We start from the raw sequence: 22,021 nt of genomic DNA, 5'->3' as shown, positions 1-22,021 counted from the left end.
TTTTTTTAACTAAGTAAAGTTAATGGCTTTGAAAATTTAATTTAATTAAGATAAAGTTAACCCATAATGAAATTAAAATTTAATTGAATTAAAAGTTAATAAAAAAAGTAACTAAAAAATTAAAAGTTAAATTTGTTTCATTTCATGACTTCAGGGTTTCAATTTTACAAATAACGGAAAAAACAAATATACATCTTATTTGGAAACATGTTTTATTTACAAATACTTATTAAATTTAAGTAATAAAGTTTTTTTGAAAATTTTATCGGACATTTTTCCTCGAAGATTGTCGAAAATGAGCCCTCCTGCACTGAACAGCCTTTCGATATCTCGCAACACCTTTATTGCATAGTTCAAGATAATTGAATTAAAAGTTAATAGTTACCGATAAAATGTAACTAAGTTAAGTTAAAAGTTAAGAGTGTAAAAATGTAACTAAGTTAAGTTAAAGCTATTTAACTTTTTAACTTTTAACTAGTTACTACCCAACCCTGCTTCTTACGATCAAATACATACAAATATATTATTTTTCTTTTTCTTTCGCTATGTTTACTCTCACTTTTCTATTTCGCCTACATCACTTTCATCTACGGTACTGTCTGACAGAGAAAGCACTATTATCAGCATATCTCTGTCCTTCGATCTTAGCTTCAGTCCTCCAATGACAATGCTCAATTTATTCTATATGTTATGTACCTTAATATGTACATACTATGTACATGTCCTGTATAGTACATTTAATATATATTATACATATAAATATATGGTATGTCTCTCCGAATGCTTCATAGGTATTAGGGATGCCCATCAATAATCAATTATTTAGAAGACACTTATTTTTATCAGTTTCTACTTGAGCTGTGTAGTATATAAATAGCATTTCCTTAGTATGCTATTTGTGTAACTAAGATGTTCAACGTACTCTCTTAAAGTGTATCAATAAAAATATTTCTGCTTAAATCAGTAAACGGAATATTTCACTAATAATTATTAGTGAATATTCGTAGGGGCAATACTCTCGCTTTACTGTTCAATCTTATATCTCACTAATTATTATCAGTGCAAATAAGATTTCAATACAAAATCTGTAATACATAAATTCGTTATATGCTGTGCAAAATCCAACTTTCTATATTTATAGCGATGGAATTAACGATCTCCATTTACCACGGTTTGCGTGCAATGACATTGTTTGCGCTTGCAAACTGCATCAATAATAGGCACAGTCGCTATTATTAACTGTGCGAGATTTCACCGCGATTGCAGAGCTATACTTATAACAGAACCACCAGTCATAAGTATAGCACTTCAATAAAAAATACATTGATTAGAGAATATTATATCACTGATTAAAAAATAAAAATTAGTCTATAGTCTTTCGAAAATATTTTATTTTGAGATATTTGATTATTATACATAATAACCAAAGTAAAATACAAAAACTTGGCGTACTCGGATCGTATTAAAACAAGCACACATGCGTCCTTCCCCCCCACTCCCACAAACACATACACATTTTAAATTTTTACAGTGAAGACTAATATTCCAAATACGACCCGGGCACGCCAAGTTTTTGTACTTTACTTTGGTTATTATGTATAAAAATATTTTTTTGTTATGAATTTGTTATGAGTTTGATTTTTATATATTGGTCTTTTATATCAATTATATTTATTGTAACTTGCTAATAATGGATCATTAGTTATAATCTATTTTAATTTGATAATAATGAATCACGTACTTAGATCATTTTACTAATTTTATATATTTTAATTGAGTTTTATTTTTTATAATTTTTTTGATAAAAATGTTTGGTTGCTTTTGTACATAACCTTTTTATACTTTTTACAACTTTTTACACTTTTACAACTTTTATGCACAACCTTTTTACATAACATTTATAGAGATTTTTAATTTTTGTTAAGTTTTTTATAAAGGGTTTTTGTTAGCCCTTATAGAAATATCATACTAAGAATCATTGATAATTACTTATTTTCAGTATTAAAAATACTGGATAATAAGTAATTATCAATGATTCTTAGTATGATATTTTTATAAGGGAGGTATTTACTCGGCTTTATGTACTTGGCGTATTTTTTAAGGTTTTTTGTTTTATGATAATCCCCTTAAGAGGATGTTGAAGCTAAAAAGTTTACCGACAAAACACTGACATTTTTCTGCAAAGTTTACGTCGTATTGGTTACACAGAATTACAAATGCTTTTACGCAATGAAAGTACGTGCAAAACTAAATAAGAGTATTGCTCGATATGTGACGAAAACGAACAACAAATTTTTAATGTAAAATCTCAAGCTGTCAGTTAGCGTAATATTTGTTTAATCCAAAAGTTCCGCAGCTTGTTTATACCGAAAATGTGGATGCTCCAAACAGAAAAATTTTAATGAACATTGATCTACTTTCGCATTTGCCTAAAAAAGCTTAAAACTATTGAAAAAGTTTGCAGAAAGATTTCTACACATAAATAATTAAATTTTTGGTGAATATGGTAAAACAGAACCACACATTCATATAAATTCTATATATACAAGAAATACGAAAAGGATAGCGTGATTATGTTGGTAACGATCGTCTCTGCATTACTGACGTTGTTCGAGTTCGTCATCGACTCCAGCCCTTTAAGAGTGATATTAAAGCGTTATCGTCACGACATAATGTACAAGAGACTTAAACTTTGCCACATGTTGTAGAAAAGACTTAAACAATTTATCGGGAAGAGAAACCGACCGCTGAAAATTTGTAATTTTGGGTTGTGATAATTTCAGATCTCAGGATTGACTGCACTAATTTTTATTAGATTGGTCGCAATTGAAAGCTTGTATCAACGTTTCTGTCAGAAATGCAATTAGATCTTTCATTATCTTTATCTTCCGAGATATTTTAGTTGGAAGTATGATCGTCACATAAACTCCGGAAAAGCTTCTTGGTAGCTTCTCGTGTACCATGAACATAGTCACATTTTGGACCTGTCATTCTCAGAACTCGTCTTTATGTACTTGGCGTCGCGACGCCACCGCGTCGTTTGATTTATAAATTACTCCTTCCCAGTATTTATTAGTTAAGAGGACAACAACATTTAATGTTGGTAAACAAACACGAGCCATTGCTATCAGACTCATGGGTTGTCTCTTTACATCAGTTTGACCAGAAATCTCGCCCAGTAGCACCGGTAGTATTGAGAGGCGATGACGCACACAAATGTGTCCATGTAATGTGCGTTCCGCACTAATTCAGAACGCACATGTACATGGGCACGTTTGTGTGCGTCATTCCCTCTCAATACTACCGGTGCTACTAGACGAGATTTTTGGCCACACTGCTTTAAGCCCACGTCACACTACGGATTGGAAATGGAGGATTGCGGATTAGATTTCGACGAATCAATGTACTTTGGTCTTGGTCTGCTTGGCTCCAATTGGTCAAGTTCCAATCTTCAATCCGCAATCCTCTATCTCCAATTCGTAGTGTGACACGGGACATTGGATCGATCCATCTTCGAATTTATCAAAGATTTTATTTAGTCTTTCGATTAATATACTTTTAGTTTAAATCGAATATTAGGACAATTTTTATTGATTTCCAAAATTGACAAATTCTTTTTTGATATTAGAAATCAAAATAATAAAAATAATAAGGTCATAAATCAAGTAAAATGTTTTAATAAGCCAATATAAGTTGACCGTTGCGAATAATTGACTTTATTGTCTTACGTTAAGGCAGTTTTACAGGCAATGTCCAGTAACTCACGGAAGAGCTGCGGTGTACAGATAGATTAGGTCATGATATAGATGTTTAGTTATTAATTAAAAAATATTGGTGCATTATCGCGCATAACTGTACACAATACTTCTTTAATAACTAAACATATATAGAAAATGATAAAGGATTTTTTTTGTTCAGTTTGACCTAATATACAAGCATAAAGCGGCAGACTTTGCCATCACAGTTCATTTACCGTATAGCATCTTGATCATTCGAACAAATAAATTACGAATCTTCTTTGATTAATATCTTAGAAGTTTACGTGGTTGTTCGTAAAATGGTAGAGGAATTTTTTTCAGTTTGATCTAATCTACCTGTACATCGTAGCTCCTCTGTAGGTTACCGGATACCCTATATATCTTCCAACAAAAGTCTCAAATATCCGCCAATGTTCGTTTTAGATATCGACTTATAACGTTACCAATGCTTATTATATTTATATTGAGTTCTTATAACAAAAGTGGTGCAGAAAAGTACACTTACCTATCCATTCAATGATGAATCATGGAATAGTTAGATAGATCTCCCCGAACGGTCGCGCACGCGGCTATGTGTTAATAACTTAATCTCCCTCTCCGTTGCAGATAAACGGTCTTCATCGTGAGACGACGAGATCAGCCGGCTGTCTTCGTACACGACACGCCGCGCACCGCAAGGTGCGTGAGCACGCACAACCACGCGAAGGCACAACGACTTGGACACGCTATCTGACGCGTTGATCGGCCAGCGGGGGTTAATGGATGGGAACAGAAGAAGAAACGGGACGCTAACGACATTTTAATGCTCCGCGCGGCTCATAATTGAGACCACAATCAACATTGTTGCCTGGTTATAACATTATTCCTGGTAATGCGAACTCGTCGGTCATCTTTTTTCACGAACCGGTCGCTTATTAATAGAGAGAACCGAGGCCTCTATCTCGTCGCGTCCGCAGATTTTCTCGCGCTCTCACGCAGTCGCAGGCGTAAACGGTCTTTTTATAACGGAGAAAAATCGTGTCAGGTCACAGACGGCGAGCATGTATTCATGGAAAACAGCAACAAGCAGGGATGAAGCCATGCGATTTAGGCAGGCACTTACAACACGATCGAGTAATGCCGCTCGCGACGAAATGCGTCGCGATATTACTGACTCGGGCCACGACTGCAAGATCGCTGATTACCAGAAATAATAACGACACGACTCAGCACATCAGTGAGGGTAATCGCGGGTAAACAGGAAACTGTCGAAACGCAATCGTTTATTCGGATAAAATATGAAAAGAAATAGGAACGATCTCTCGCTATACATCGTAGTGAGTGGCTTCACGGAAGGAATTTTACAATAAAGATAATTATAGAACTTTATAATCTCGAGGAACATTGACTGACATTCTGCCTTAATTTATTATCTTCCCGTTTTATATATATTTATATTTTCGAAACTAATAAAAAATTTACCATTGTGTTTCTTAGCAAAGTAAATTCTCCACTCATAATTTATTCCTGCATTCTACTAAACATGTTATACTATGTTAACATTGAAATGTATATTAATATTGATATGTTAATATTGAAAGGTATTCATATGAAAGAAAGCTGCATGTAATATTTTTTCATATAATATTCTTTTCGTGTAGATAACAACTCCACGCTCCTCCAATGGTGATCGTCCGAGCGTCGATAAAGCTTGGATTAAGCGCGATCTGCCTAAAAATGATAAATGTCGCGCACGAATTCACTTTGTGACGTTATTTCAGTTGCGTCCCACACGCTTGTTAAATTATTCCCGTGTCGGTTCTTTGTTAATAATTCAACGAATTATACCTGTAATTAAATCCACTCTACTCTCTGAGCAGAAAGGGCAACCGAACGAACCTTTAATCGCATGAAGCCGACATCGACCCGGATTCGACGGATTAAGAGTAAGATATGGTTCATCAGTCACGCTGTAAAATGAGCAGCACATATTGTCTTGCATCGGCGAACTCTGGGGTGGCCACCATTATAACGAGCAATAAACCGATTTTACACGGTCATGCGCGTCAAAACAGACCTATAAAACAAGGCACGGTAACTTACACATGTCACGGCAACGTTTCCTGTCGTATTCGCGCTTTCGATGTCGAAAGACTAGCGGTTTCCATTAGTGATTCCATTAGTGATTTCAAGGAGATCTTAGCTTTGGACCAAATATAAAATAAACCTATAATATGTATATTATACAAAAATTAATCGAACTAACAATGCGTAACAGAAATTTCAGTCATCGTTATAATAAGGGAAACCGGAGCTAGATGCCCATGTTTCAGAATTACAAAGTTGCAACTTTTCAGACAACTAATTGTTCTGACTGATTGTGCAAACTGATAGAGAGAATATACAAACATTCTTCTCGTCTTCTTCTATGTGTTAATGCCCGCCACGATCCTGTTGATCGTACATTTTTATACAGCAGTATGCAGCTGCACTAGTACTAGGTTCAATTGCCTAGTAGCGCAGGATAAAAAAGTCACACATTAAATATGTATTCTAGTTAGTAATTTCGGAGTCTCCGCGAGAGGTCTCCACAGCCCTCCTATTGACTCTTAATTATATGCGCCAACTTTACCTCGTTCGTCCGTTCATATTCAGTCATTTTGTAAATAAAAGTTGCTTTCATTATCTAAAACAATATATTATATACTTGGGCAAGAAACTTTAGTTTAGTTAATAACACGTCATTTAACTTTATTCACTGACGATATAGGAATATTAATAAAATTTCAAGATGTTCGAAAATTTATTTTGTTGCTATTAAGTCAATTTTTTTATTTTTTAACTGTAATATTATTCTAATTTTATAGAAACTCAGAAAAAAGTGTATGTGTTCTATAAAAAAACATTTTGTGATTTTGTATCCCTCTCACTGTATTTCTCTCAAAGTAAATATTAGAAAAAGTATATGAACAACTAGGGCCACTCGCTGGTCTCTCTAGATTAAAAAAATTTATATAAAAATTTGTTAGTATAAAATATGAAACAGCTGGCGTAGTACTCATTTTTTATTAATGCTTAATATTTTATACGCAGAATATGACGAAGAAAATAAATTTATATACAGACAAACATAATGTTATTAAAAAAAAATTATTTAATTCTGTTTTAGTACTCACGGGTGTTAATACTCGCAAGTTTGTGTACACAGGTATTACAAGTATAAAAATATCTGATTTATACTGCCAGCGCTATAAAAAATTCCAATCCATTTAGTCATACCTCGTGGTTTATTAATGTTTCCACGAGAGCGATGGCGATATTTCTGCCCTTCTCTGCTCGTAAACAGTGCATCAGCAGTATCAACGATTTGTCCGCTGTCTCCCAAATTAGCATGCAGCCAATTTAATTTCTTTATCGCTTGCCAATTTAATTTCTTTATCGCATCGTCGGCTACTGGGTGTCACAAACAGATTTCATATATAATACGTAGAAAATACTTGCGATAATGATATCATTGCTCAACAAATTTCGCAACATAATTCTAATTTTTATATATATGTGACAGAAAAAAATATCAGTTTGAGACAGAAAAAAATAAAAAATGATTTAGCTCTATTTTAAGAAATATAAGCTACATTATAATTTTTGTGAATTAATGATATAAGAAAGAAATATGAAAATAAAACAATAGAACATATTTTTACTATTCTTATTTTTTTTCATACTGTCAAAAAAATTCTTTTTAAATGTTATTAAACACACCTTTTAACGTTCTCGAAGCAAATAAAATTACAACGGAAAATTAAAATTTAAAGCTCTCTATCGTACTCTACAGGAGATTGAAATACATATCTCATTTCTAAACTTTGAAATGGCTTCCATATACACATATAGATCAGCTCAAATTAGAAATATAGCTTTAAAAAAGACGATTTTGAAGAAATTCCCCTTTTTTCACCGCGAAAACTTCGTATATCAAATTTTTTTTTAATTTTGTTTTATATAACTAATAAGCTTTTAATTTTAATTGTTACATTAATGTTTAATACCACAAAATTATATTTAAAGATTAAAAATTGACGGTTTAAATTAAAGATACAATTTTTGTATTAAATAATATATTCGGTCGTAATAATTCGAAAATTAACAATTGCTCTAGTCAATTGCAAAGTCAGTATCAGACTAGCAAGGAAACAGATAGAAGTATCTCTTAACAATTTTGATGGACTCTATCGACATGTGTAAATCAGCAAAAATTATTATTTCCATAGTTTTTATGCGCTTATTTCGACGTTCAAGGATCGAAAATAACATTTCATTTTCAGTGAATATTATAGAAATTATAAAATGTATAAAAAAATAGTTTATGGAAAAGTTTTATGATATTTTATACTCTTTACAACTATATATATATATATATATATATATATATATATATATATATATATATATATATTTTTTCCTACAATGTTTTTTTCCTACAATAAATGTTTTTAAATTTAATATCTACCTGTATTACTTCTATAAATTTTAAAATTTATTTTAGTAGATTAGTCAGATCACTTTTCAATTTTGAAAAGAAATATTCATTCAGCGCGATTTAAATTAAAAGAAAACTTTATTCTACAGAAGTACAAATTCAGTTGAATTCAATTGTGACTCTATCATATATATATGTAAAAAAATTTTATATGCAGTAAGTTAAATTTGATTCAGAATAAAATAAATTCAGAAAGCACATGAAAGAGAGTATATATATTACATATTAATGTTTAAAGGTGGGACGGTTGTTTCCAGTGTAATTAATTATTTGAGAAAAAAACGATTCTTGATAATTTCGTAAGCCTTCTGCTTGATCCATCGAATTTCTTCCTGCTAATATAATCAATGCGCCGCGGAAAAAAACAGAACACCCCTTGGATGTCACATGAACTCACGCATGAACTCGTGTCATCTTCCGGCCTCGTGCATGAGCCGTACACAAGCTGGATTACGACGTCCGTTACGAAAACAATATAGAAAAAGAGAAAGAAAATTAACGACCTCTCCACCTTGTGTTTTCGCTTTCTCTTTTTCTCTCCCTCTCTCTCCTTCCTATAACGCTGGGAATCTTCATCGTTATCTTACTCGCGTTTAACACGCCGGCTTTTGGGATACCTCTCTCTCTCTTTCTTTATTTTCGTGCATTTTTTGTCGATTCGATACGCGCCGCAGGCGCCTCACTGAGGTTTTTTTCGAGCGAGTAGTTTCGTGAAGACCTAACCGTGATAAATGATAAGTGGGACCCGCCCAGACGATAACCCCGCAAAACTGGCAAGGGTCAACGAGTAACATGCTATTCTCCTATCCACGGCGGCGGCGGCGACGGCGGCGACCCGATCGAACCGTTCTATATTTAGATTATCAATTGAACCGGATACCAGGAAACGCGTGCACTCTACAAGAAATCGCTAAAGGAATTCCAAAGGGAGACAGCGCAGGCGCACTTTTCGGATGGGCCATCCCAGCGTGATTAAGACGTGAACACAGTGTTCGGCATGCGGCGAGGCCGTTATCTATTTTTCGAGTGGGCGGACGTCTACCATATAAAAATAGAAATCCGATTATGTATTGGGAAAATTGAATAATGGTGCAATAACACGTAACGCGCCGACCCACTCGTTCATTCGTCTATGACGGGCCGAAGAGATCGGAGAGAGTTTATTATCGTTACGGGGGATTTTCGGAGCAAATTTATCAGCGATATTTCGAATAGTCTTTTCTCGATTTGTGGGCCAATCGATGATAAACTTCTATTTCCGTATGAACTGTCGGTGATCTGATATCAGAAATATATCTGAGAAATAGCGGGAGACCTATTTTTATTTTTGGCGAAATGATATTCCACTTAAATGCCGAATTTCCTTATTTCGAGCTTTATACGACGGCTGCTCGGTAATTTTCCGAAAATACTTAAGCGCCCTTATCGCACGTTATTAATGTATAAGAGAGATGTAGATAGTGAGTACTTATAAACGTTAATAGGATTATATATGGTTTAGTAATGAGGAACTGAGCTTTCACGCAGAGCGTTCTTAAAGTATCCTCTCCCGACCTTATTCTCTCTCGCCTGTGTAATAATAATCGATGGAACTTAACGCGGCTTGAAATTTCAAGGGTTAAGCCGCCTTAAACAAAAAGGTAACGTGCATATCCCATTAATTATAGCACGCTGTCATCCGGTCAAGTAACTTATGTAGAAAAAACAAACACTTGTTATATGAAGATGAACAAAAGATCAACCGAGAAATCAAATCGAAGAAATCGAAAAAAGAAAGAAGTTCTGCCGTCGATTTGCTAATTGTGGCACAATTGAGAAATATCTAATGCTACTTTTAAGTCAATCGGTACTTATATTATCGTTTAAAATGACTGAAAAATAATTTTGTAACAACATTAATGAAATAAAATTCGTAAATGACATAATATGTAATCGTTTTGTTATTGTAATAACATAATATTGATTCAGAATATTAGAAGTTTTCAGACAACTAATTGCTGTAACTGTCTACACGAAGATGATAGAGATAATCTACCTTTATGCTTTTATATTTGACACGATCCTGTAAAATGTTTTGTTTTTTTTAATAACTTAAGTGCGGACAAGGTATAATGATAAACTCTACTCAAGGCCTGGGGTAGGCAATATTATATTGAAAAATGTTTTATTATTTGTTTCAAATTGTTTTCTTCATTTAGTAAATGAGATTAGAGAGACTATTGCCATATACACACACTTTACAAAAGAGTTACAAAAACATATTTTTGATAGCCAGAATATAGTGATTTTGATTTTTCATATTTATATTAGCGTAACTCTCGGTTTTTTAAATATTTAAATAAATAACTATTTTTTAAATATTTAAATAATAATCTATAACTTTTTATACTGAATTATACACACACACACACACACACACACACACACACATATACACACACATAAGAAATATTTGCATATCGCAGAAGTTACAAAATATTTTAAAAATAACAAAATAAAAATTGTAAGACACTTATTTAATATCAATTGTAATAAGAGGAATATAAATATCAAATATATCAAATATATCAAATATATTCGATATTGTATTTAATGAATGTTTAAATTCATTTAATTTGAATTGAAAATGCATAAATACATTTGAATTGGAAACGTTGTGTTAAAATGAATATTAAATGTAAAAATGATATTAGAATATATTACTTTTCTGGTTAGATCCGGTACTAATTTATTATGTATATGAATTAATCTGCAATGTTAGTCTTGTCGATAATAAAATATTATTCTGTGGAAACGTGCAGAAGACATATCATAATTTTTGTGCCTTTGCGACTAAAACTGTACGCCGTTGTCACATACTGTGCTCGTCAGAATACCAGCTTATGTTTCTAAATAGAAAATAAATAATGTTAGTAAGTAGTCCATATACACAAAATATTTCGAAATACTTGCAATTCTTTATTATTTATTAACCGCGCGTAACGCGGATATTGCCATGTTTCCACTTATATTGTCGATCTTACAAATTTTTTCATTGCAAAATCTAAATTTCTCATCAATCTGACAATAAATTTATATAATCACTAAAAAATATGTTTTAAATGTTTATTTTATTACAATAATTTTATAAGCATCTGTTTTGTATACAAATATGTTAAATTAAAAGAAATTTGTTGTATTATAAAAATTTGTTGTATTATAAACATATATTTGTACAATACAACTTAATAATTAAATATCTAGTTATTAAAAAAGAGAAAATAATACAGTAAAAATTATTAAAATTTTTGTTACGCATTATTAGTCCGATTAACTTTTATATTGTGTACATATTATAGATTTATTTTATGTATTGTTAAACGCTAGAACTTTCTTAAATTTCCAACGAGTATTGTATAGAGGAGACCGCGACAGGTTTCGTATAAGGGACTGTAAATGCAACAAATATACGCTCTCTTCCACCCTATATAAAATTGTATATTTTTTATACATACATATTTATTCTGCAATATGCAAATATTTCTTATGTGTATGTATATGTGTGTGTGTGTGTGTGTGTGTATATAATTCAGTATAAAAAGTTATAGATTATTATTTAAATATTTAAAAAATAGTTATTTATTTAAATATTTAAAAAACCGAGAGTTACGCTAATATAAATATGAAAAATCAAAATCACTATATTCTGGCTATCAAAAATATATTTTTGTAACTCTTTTGTAAAGTGTGTGTGTATGGCAATAGTCTCTCTAATCTCATTTACTAAATGAAGAAAACAATTTGAAACAAATAATAAAACATTTTTCAATATTGCCTACCTCAGGTCTTGAGTAGAGTTTATCACTATACCTTGTCCGCACTTAAGTTATTAAAAAAAACAAAACATTTTACAAGATCGTGCTAAACATAAAAGAATAAGGGTAGATTATCTCTATCATCTTCGTGTAGACAGTTACAGTAATTAGTTGTCTGAAAAGTTCTAATATTCTGAATCAATATTATGTTATTTATATATCAATATTCTGAAAAGTTTGCGAACCTATCTGAGTTTTCCCTATATTGCTATATTGTCCTTATCGCGAAGAATGATCAATACTATGTATTCTTCGGATCTTGTTCTCTCGTTTCCCATAATCGGGCATAATCGATGGACTAGGTGAACGAACTAAATATAGCCGCCTCTCAGAGGCATGTCGTTCTTCGCTTAAGGCTGAAAAAAAAGAACGCGTATTTTTCCACACATACATCAACACCCTTAAGAGACGAGACAAGCACATCAAGATACACATACACGACGTGTGCACGTGCGACGATATCTAGTCACGACGAAGTGTGGCGAGTGTTTCATGTTATCGACATACTTCCGATTGCCTCTTGACGAGAGAACAGAGTACGTGTGGATGCGTGTTATGAGTGTTCGATCTATCTCAGAAATTTTCTACAAATCGTCTACTATACGATTTCCACGATTAATTTACCTTTATTAGGTTATTTTAGAAATTTGTTGGAGGATTTTGTTTTCTTTTCATAACGATTAATTTAGCATTTACAGTCTAACATTTACTGTATAATCAGTAGATAACAGGCTACATTTTTACTCAACTTAAACTTCGCAACACATGCAACCAGTTTTTTAGTAAAAAAAAACTGGTTCAGAAGATACATTTTCCGAAGACTACTTTGTCAGAAGATACATTTTCTACTTTGTCAGAAGATACATTTTCCTGTGAATGCGAAATTCATCGAGATAAAGACCTTTATTGACCCTGAACTATCTTTTATCAATAAAAATGCATGTACATATAACTCATAAGTCTTCTGATTAGCTTATAAGCATACTTAGAGAGGCACTTTTATCAATAGAAGAGAGTTTAGAATAAAGGCTAAAACTTCGATAAAACTTTATTGCTGCAACCTTTTATTCACTGACTGTCCTTTCTTCATTTATTCTCGTCGAATTTGTTAAGAATACGTTATGTAAACACGAAAAGGTAACGGCTGAAGAACAAATACGGATCAAAGGTATACTCGGCTACGATAGACGCGGCACGAAAGTGAAATGTTTTTACGTTACCAAATATGATGCCATTCGTGCCATTCGACGCACGGTTAATAAATAATAAAGAATTGCAAGTGTTTCGAAATATTTTGTGTATGACCTACTTAATAACATTGTTTATTTTCTATTTAGGAACATAAGCTGGTATTCTGACAAGCACGGTATGTAACAACGACGTACAGTTTTGGTCGCAAAGGCACAAAAATTATGATATTTCTTCTGCAAGTCGTCACAGAATAATATTTTATTATCAGCAAGGCTAACATTGTAGTTTAGTTCAGTTGACAAGATTGATATATTTATAATAAACTTAACAGTCTAATAAAGTTCCTATAATAAACGAAAAAGATATGAAATTTCTTGCAAATGCATGTACAATCATACATTTTATTTATCAAATATTTTGCCAGTAAAAACCAATTTTGATTTTTCAAAAATGGTCAAGCATTTCGAAGTTATCAATAGCTGCTCAACAAATCGCATATGAAGTCACAAATACACGTCACTATAAAGTTTCTGTCATCATGAATTTTACTACCAAAGAGATATGTGGTAGCAATATGTCAATCACATCCCGAATCAATTAAGACATTGTAATGTAATATACGGCGAGTCAGTATATATAACGGTGTGCTTGCCACATACGGTGCTGGCAGTGTATAAATATCATACTTTCTTTGTGTTCTATATTCAGTGAGTAACAAAAATAGGATATCGACTTATGTCACCAAATGAAAAGTTACTTTAAAGCATTCTATTGATATATATGACATCATGAATACGTTATAAATTTCAATTCGTTCTTAACGCTTTTGGCATTAGAAAAGTAATGCAGCTAAAACATTTTTATTCGGAGGCGCAGATAAATTGTAATGCAATAGTGTTGGATTGTATAATAAATCATTTTAATAAATGATTTTGAATTTTTCAGGTAAAATGAAACAATTAAATATTTTTGTCGTTATAATTTTATGAAACAATATATGCGAACGATGACAAAGAATGATATATCAAAACGACACAGATATATTGTTTCAAAAAGTATAAGATAAAAATACCAATATTTCAGTTTATCTAAAAAATCCGAAATTATTAATTACACAATTATACACACACACATACTCCTTATATATATATATGTGTGTGTGTGTGTGTGTGTGTGTGTGTGTGTGTGTGTGTGTGTGTGTGTGTGTGTGTGTGTGTGTGTGTGTGTGTGTGTGTGTGTGTTCAACCTCTTTAGACTCGAACGTTCATGCCTTGCTTATGAAAATTCATGTTCCGTCTTGCTACTCTCATATTACAGCTATATTCGGCCCAATGATGACAAAATTCATCATATGTATCATTAAAAGCACGTTTGTGAAACTTTTATTGAAAATGCTGACTGCAATGTACGTGGCAATTTCTATTGTCTTGGAGCAACTAAATATTTGCTTTGGCGCAAAGGACCAAATGAGTTGATTCTCATTTTATTTTGAATGAAACCTCCTAAATAGTGCTTTAGAAAATCGTTCCCTATTGTGCTGAAAATATGTGAGAGCTGAAGGAGACAACTGTATAAAACGCTGTGTCGTTCAATGTGTTCAGACGTCTACCTGTGTGTAGGTACACGAGTCCGCTTCAAATGCTATAACTCAAAATATGTTTCGCATATCTACTTGAGACCCTTTGCGCATTAATTTTAAGAATTCAAACTATTTTTCTAAGTACAAAAATTCTTTTTAATTTCCAAATAAAATAACCCCTTAATTTAGCAACTGATAAAGTAACATTATTATTATTGTTAGTATTATTGCTATTATTATTGTTGTTGTTATTGTTGCTGTTCTTATTGTCGCCACTATTATTGTTGTTAATACTGTTATAACTTTATATTAAATTGATACAATATTTTTTATGCGTTTTGTAAAAACTTAGTACACAATCGTTTAGATGCATCGTCGAAATTTAAGTAATTCAATAGAAGATTACTGTTTGATACGTGTAACAAACAATTAGTTTAAACAAAAACTATGGAACCATCGGAAACAAAAGTGTTTAGAGTATTTGAAAACGTCAAACGGGACGTACCCAGAAAAGGGAAAAAAAAGAGAAAAACCGTACCGAATGCAATCAAAACGATTATCCGCGATACACACCATCAACGAACGGTATGCGCCTCAGTGCCAAGTGCATCGAACCGCGATTAAAACACTGGACGACGCGACGCGACAAGTCGGCGACCGCCGTATCTGCGGAAGACGCGCATTAAGAAACCGTGGCACGTAATAAATTGATAAAAGAAATGTCGAAGTCGTGTGCGCACGCGGACACGTATACACACGCATGCACACGCGCACACACACACACACTCTCTCTCTCTCTCTCTCTCTCTCTCTTTCTTTCTTTACTCTTTCTCTTGCTCTAAGACTTATGTAAAATTAATAACAACTGCTTCGTCCCGTCTCATCTCGGCGCGTGGCGCTGCGACACACAGGCCGGCGACTATAATATACGGCGCAATTAACACTGTCAGCAATTAATATGGCGCAATTAATGTAGTCGGTAATTAATCGCACGATATCCTTTCGCTAGCTAATTCGTGCGTTCGTTTCAAATCGGAGTACTCCACGAGAAAAATAACGATGAAGCAGCGATCTCTAATCTTTAATGTTTGCGCGCATACAAATGTATTTAGTTGTTAGAAACAGATCGGATATGTATCTATAATTAAATTATCCCTGAGGTCACATAAACTATTCAGTTAACACGTATTTGTTTAACACACATATTTATCTCTCAACAATCGTAAAGTATCACTCGAAAACATATGGAATATTCTTTTTATTAGGAATATACTTGAGTTAATAATACACGAAATAATACCAGTGGGCGTATCCCGAAATAGACTTTTCGCGTCGCTTCGGTGTCTATTACGTGTTTCTTTTTTATAACTCGTCGTGAGATTCTACGTAATTATTCTAATAATAATTAATGACGCACGCGTTGCCGTCATAGATTGTTGTTTATTACGTGCGCACCCTTTGAGAAGCGCGCGCGACAGATCGCCATGAATAATGCATCCATTAAATACCATCGAACACACGATGAGGGTTCATAATCGATGGGACGACCTAGCGAGAGAGCAGTGGCGATTAAGACATGGACAGCAACAGTCCGCCGCCTTTGGCGTCCACCAAGAAGAGGATCAGCCCTCCAATCAGTTGGGGCCTCGGTCTCGTCAACAGGGACACTTTCAAGACGATCAAGGTGATCCTAATGGGCCAGTCAGGTGTCGGCAAGTCGGGTAAGCATTTTTTCATTATCCTTTCATTCTTTTCTTTTTAACGAATAACGCAGAGGGCGCCGATTACGAAACGCTTAAATCAAACGGTTCGATATCTCAATCTTCTCAATCACGTTCAGAAAAAAAGATGGTAACTATTATGTTTCTTGATACCGAAAAACTCGATTCGATAAATATATTTAGTGCACACAGTGAATAAAAATTGTATAGCTGCAGCGTGCTGTGCAAATTACCTACTTTGGTAATTAAAAAACGAATAATAGGAAGCGTCAACCATTGTAGAAAATTATCACTGGCTGTGATAAATTGGCCACTAATAAATAGTAATTTTATTACTTGTACAAGTAATAAAATTATTGAACGACAGTAATTATTATTGGATAAATTATCACTTATCAATATTAAATTTCTATAAAAGAACTTCTCCCTCCTCTTTTAATATTTTTCTATTTTAAAATTTCTCATCGTTCTTTTTGCTATCATGTTGTTATCTAGTTTATATGAGCAGTAAAAATTTTGTAGCTGTATGTCAAATAAAATTTTCAGTAACACAAGAAGAGAAACTAGTGTCAACGGTCATACCACGTTGAAAGTACCAGTTCTCGTCGTTCCTCCCGAAGCCTTTTTATTTCTAGACGCTAAGGGTTACATTCAAAACAATGATAATGTACCTGTTATTTATCACATCGTCCGTCACAATAACAATAAGAAATTAATCTATGCTCCTAACCTTGGAAACAGTAATACTGAATACAGATGTAAATATAGCATGTCTATCCCTAATAGAGATATAAATGATAAACACAGGAATAATAAAGACAAATATTGGTGGCTGGATTGAATCCTTATATGTTTTAATTTCTTTATAATTTGTTTTATAATGTATTTGTTTTTTTTCTTATATATATTTGTCTATTTTATATTTTATAACTAGCGTTTTATATTTTATATTTTATGACTAGTTATTTTTATTATACTGCATATAATGTTTTCTTTATTCTTATTTATAATATATAAAATCTTATATGTATGATAGCGTAGCCAGTTTTTCTTGGACCTTTTTTCTGGCAATATATATTATTTTTGTTAAATATTACTTGGCTCTTTCACAGCATGTTAATTTTGTTATTACTTACCGCTTCGTTTTTTTATTATAAGCTGTATACGGACCTTATCTGCGAGATGCCTTATTTGAGCCTGTTCAGATCTATTTAAACCTGTTATTGAAAAGTTTTGTTTATTGAGCTTATTGTATTATTTTATTGTAATTTTGGTCCTAAAATAAACGAATTTAAAAAAAAGGTACCAGTTCTCGTCTGATCACTGAAGTCAAGCAACGTTGGGCACGGTCAGTACTTAGATGGGTGACTGCTTGGGAACACCGTGTACTGTTGGCATAATTTTTTTTATAATTTTCAAAAACTAATAATAGGAAACGTCAACTACTCCCTCCTCTTTTAATATTTCTCTTTTTTTAAATTTCTCATCGTTCTTTTTGCTATCATGTTATTATTTAGCTTACATGAGTAGTAAAAATTTTGTAGCTATATGTCAAATAAGTTTTCCAGTAACTCAAACATATTGGCAAATGTCAACGGTCATACTACGTTGAAAGTACCAGTTCTCGTCTGATCACTGAAGTCAAGCAACGTTGGGCACGGTCAGTACTTAGATGGGTGACCGCTTGGGAACACCGTGTACTGTTGGCATAATTTTTTTTCTTTTTGTTGATAATTTTTCAAACATTTTTTATAATTTATAAATTATAAATTTATTTACTTAGTTATAAATATTTTGTTATAAATTTATATTTATTTATAAATGTATTATAACTATAAATATATTATAAATATATTATATTTATATAAATATATTATAAATAAATATATTTACTGCAATATAGTAGCAATATAAATTTAATTACTGCACATATAGTAATATATTTTTACAACTGCACTATAGTGTACAAATAACTACTTTGGTAATTAAGAAACTAATAATAGAAAGCGCCAACTTATTTATTTTCTTTAATTAATTTTTCTTTCAAAATTTCTCATCGTTTCTTTGGTCATCGTGTTATTTAGCAATAAAAATTTCGTAGTTGTGTATTAACCTTTTACAGGGCTGATACATAAATCGTACCAGTGGCACAGAATTGGCCGAGAGAATCGGGAATGGTTCTAAACGCTTCTCCTGCATGTCACTAGTACAACAGTTATACCGGTGATATCTCTTATCAAAAACTTTTTCAGTCTTAAAAATTATATTAAAATATCTCTAAGGACTATTTTAATAAAGTTAAAAAAAAAACTCATTTGTCATATCCAGGGAGTCTTGCCCTATAAAGGGTTAAATAAATTTCTCGGTAAATTAAGAAGACTGTCAAGTGTCAATGATCATAGTGCATTGAAAGCACTATGAGTTTACCGTCAAAACTTGAGTTTTTCAATAAGTAAAGTTAAAAGTACCAGCTGCCACACATATAATTAATTGTGCATTTCTAATAATTATCATATAATAAAATATATATAAATATAATTTTCTGTTTAAAATAAATAATTGTCTATAAAATTATAGGACAGTTATAACATATATAACAAAATTATAGGACAGTTATAACAATTAGTTATTACTTTTCATGCAAAATGTAATCTTGAAATCTTTCTTGCAATATAATCTTGATATATATGATAATGATATGTTGTATGAGCTTTCTACTCAGAGACTACTGTTTTCAGTTATTACCGAATTTTAATACTGCCGAATGTTTTCGGGTCGCGGTAATCGGGAATATTATTTCTCGTTAACGAATTTACGTCTCGTTACTATTCAATTATATGAACAAATATTCATTTCCCGTGTATTTTGGTAGTGAAAATATAAGTTATCAGACAACACTATACATGGATATGTATAGAAACTTATCATTACTAATTTTAAAAGTCTTTATATTTTTTTTCTGTTATAGTATTAACTCTTTTTACGCACACAGTTATATGTATCAATTCATATACATATTTATGTAGTTAATATTACAATACTATTATAGTGCTTGATTACAATTAAAAAGTATATTATAAATCTCTAAATTTTTTTTAGCTTTCCATTATTAGTTTTTTAATTACTAAAGTAGCTATTTAAAATATAGAATACAATTATAAAATTTATTAGTGTGCGTACTTATGTGAGTGTAGTAAATAAAATTATGATAAAAAAATGCTTGAGAAATTTTTGATCGTATAATCTAAATAATAATATGATTGTTGAATAATAACAATTGTAAAAAAGAGGGAAATATGTATGTAAAAATAGAAGTGATACTTATCACTAATATTTTTTTAACTATTTAAATTATTATTTACACATTATTTAATATGTGCAACTAAAAAATATTTATTTATTGTAGGCATTAAATTTATGACAGTAATGAAGGAGATGCTAGAAAAGTTACCAAAAAAAGAAAAATTATACCAACAGTACACGGTGTTCCCAAGCGGTCACCCATCTAAGTACTGACTATGCCCAACGTTGTTTGACTTCAGTGATCAGACGAGAACTGGTATTTTTTTTGTTCGTTTATTTAGGACCAAAATTACAATTAAATGTATACAATAAGCTTAATAAACAAAACTTTTCACTAACAGGTTTAAATAGATCTGAACAGGCTCAAACAAGGCATCTCGCAGATACGGTCCATATACAGTTTATAATAAGAAAACGAAGCGGTAATTAATAACAAAATTAACATGTTGTGAAAGAGCCAAGTAATATTTAACAAAATGAATATATATTGCCAGAAAAAAGGTTCAAGAAAAACTAGCTACGTTATCATATATATGAGATTTTATATATTATAAATAAAAATAAAAAACATTATACGCAGTATAATAGAAATAACTAGTTATAAAATATAAAATATAAAACACTAGTTATAAAATATAAAATAGTCATAAATATACATATAAGAAAAAACAAATATATTATAAAACAAATTATAAATAAATTAAACAAATAAGGATTTAATCCAGCCACCAATATTTGTCTTTATTTTCCCTGTGTTTATCATTTATATCTCTGTTCGGGATAAACATGCTATATTTCCGTCTGTATTCAGTGTTACTGTTTCCAAAGTTAGGAGCATAGATTAATTTCTTATTGTTATTATGATGGACGATGTGATAAATAACAGGTACATTATCATTGTTTTGAATATATCCCTTAGCGTCTAGAAATAAAAAGGCTTCGGGAGATACAAACCCTGTAGCTATACATTTTTCGAAATATTCATTATTAGGGTATAACGCACCAAATATTAAACTTTTGTTTTATATTAGCTACGCTGGAGTAGTGATCTCTAATCAGTTTTATTATAAAATTATCGATTTTAGGAATATCAGCCATATCATAAATTCTTTTATTGCTTATATATTTTATATAATTGGATTCACTAGACCTGTATTTGTCTAAACACGCTCTAATATATTTTCGTTCGAACAGTCTGATCTTTTCCATAAAAGATGCACTTATATTATAACATATAACACAGCCATAAGTTAAAATAGGTCTAATTAATAATTAATAACAAATAAGTTTAGTTTTTTGTAAGTGTTTTGAATAAAATAATCTTTTATGAATCATAAAAGCTATTTTTGGTTTAGTCAATTGGATTTCAATATGCTTGTAAAAAAGTAGTCTTTCGTTAATGTTAACTCCGAGATGCTTAACGATATTTTTATTATTATATTATTATATTATTTCGTTGTCAATGTCTTTCATGTAAAAATTTTTGTACGTTCGTTTTGTGACTCTATTTGTTTGTAAAAGCGTTGGTCTAAACAGTATTGTCTCACACTTGTTAGTATTTATTTTTAGTTTCCAAGAATGATAAAAAATCGAATACGGTCAAATATGTCTTGAAGTTTCTCCTGAATTTTAGAAGGCCATTTGTCTGCATGATAGATTATAAGATCATCAGCAAATGCTACTGATTTTCTAGAATAGGTGGAATTAGGATTAAAAGTTTTTCAAACATCCGATGTATATATGTTGAATAATATCGGAGAGTTGACCACGACGAGAACTGGTATTTTCAACGTGGTATGACCGTTGACATTTGCCAATATGTTTGAGTTACTGGAAAACTTATTTGACATACAGCTACAAAATTATTACTATTCATGTAAGCTGGATAATAACATGATAACAAACAGAACGATGAGAAATTTAAAAAAAGAGAAATATTAAAAGGGGAGGGAGAATTTGACGTTTCCTATTATTAGTTTTTGAAAATTATAAAAAAAATTATGCCAACAGTACACGGTGTTCCCAAGCGGTCACCCATCTAAGTACTGACCGTGCCCAACGTTGCTTGACTTCAGTGATCAGACGAGAACTGGTAC

General features: G+C 31.7%; 1 protein-coding gene, 1 long non-coding RNA gene and 1 other non-coding gene across 7 annotated transcripts in view; 2 read left to right on the top strand and 1 right to left on the bottom strand.

Annotated features, from left to right (window-relative positions):
- Nucleotides 1-5,023: 5,023 nt before the first annotated feature.
- Nucleotides 5,024-22,021, bottom strand: part of LOC116847244 — a 27,086-nt gene continuing 10,088 nt past the window's right edge. Inside the window, exons 1-6 of one of the 4 annotated variants that reach the window (XR_004378718.1) lie at nucleotides 12,317-12,483; nucleotides 6,914-7,190; nucleotides 6,147-6,423; nucleotides 5,841-5,964; nucleotides 5,586-5,707; nucleotides 5,024-5,468 (exon numbers count right to left, since the gene is read on the bottom strand). This is a non-coding gene — a long non-coding RNA (uncharacterized LOC116847244). Of the gene's footprint in view, nucleotides 5,469-5,585; nucleotides 5,708-5,840; nucleotides 5,965-6,146; nucleotides 6,424-6,913; nucleotides 7,191-12,316; nucleotides 12,484-22,021 lie in introns of those variants that run through there. The other 3 variants (XR_004378721.1, XR_004378720.1, XR_004378719.1) reach the window with 3 other exon arrangements.
- LOC116847240 (ras-related and estrogen-regulated growth inhibitor) overlaps nucleotides 16,237-22,021 on the top strand; it is a 21,316-nt gene continuing 15,531 nt past the window's right edge. Inside the window, exon 1 of one of the 2 annotated variants that reach the window (XM_032822024.1) lies at nucleotides 16,237-16,622. In XM_032822024.1, the coding sequence (XP_032677915.1) occupies nucleotides 16,478-16,622 (145 nt within the window). In that variant the 5' untranslated portion in view covers nucleotides 16,237-16,477. The remainder of the gene's footprint in view (nucleotides 16,623-22,021) is intronic. The other variant, XM_032822025.1, reaches the window with a different exon arrangement.
- Nucleotides 18,213-18,331, top strand: LOC116847256. The gene has a single exon (XR_004378725.1). It is a non-coding gene; the product is annotated as a 5S ribosomal RNA (ribosomal RNA).

Source organism: Odontomachus brunneus, unplaced genomic scaffold (genome assembly GCF_010583005.1).
Source record: "Odontomachus brunneus isolate Ranch 3 - 2012 unplaced genomic scaffold, Obru_v1 Obru_scaffold_075, whole genome shotgun sequence".
Lineage (NCBI taxonomy): Eukaryota > Metazoa > Arthropoda > Insecta > Hymenoptera > Formicidae > Odontomachus > Odontomachus brunneus.
The sequence above is the reverse complement of the archived record's forward strand: the minus strand, read 5'-3'. Positions and strand labels throughout refer to the sequence as shown.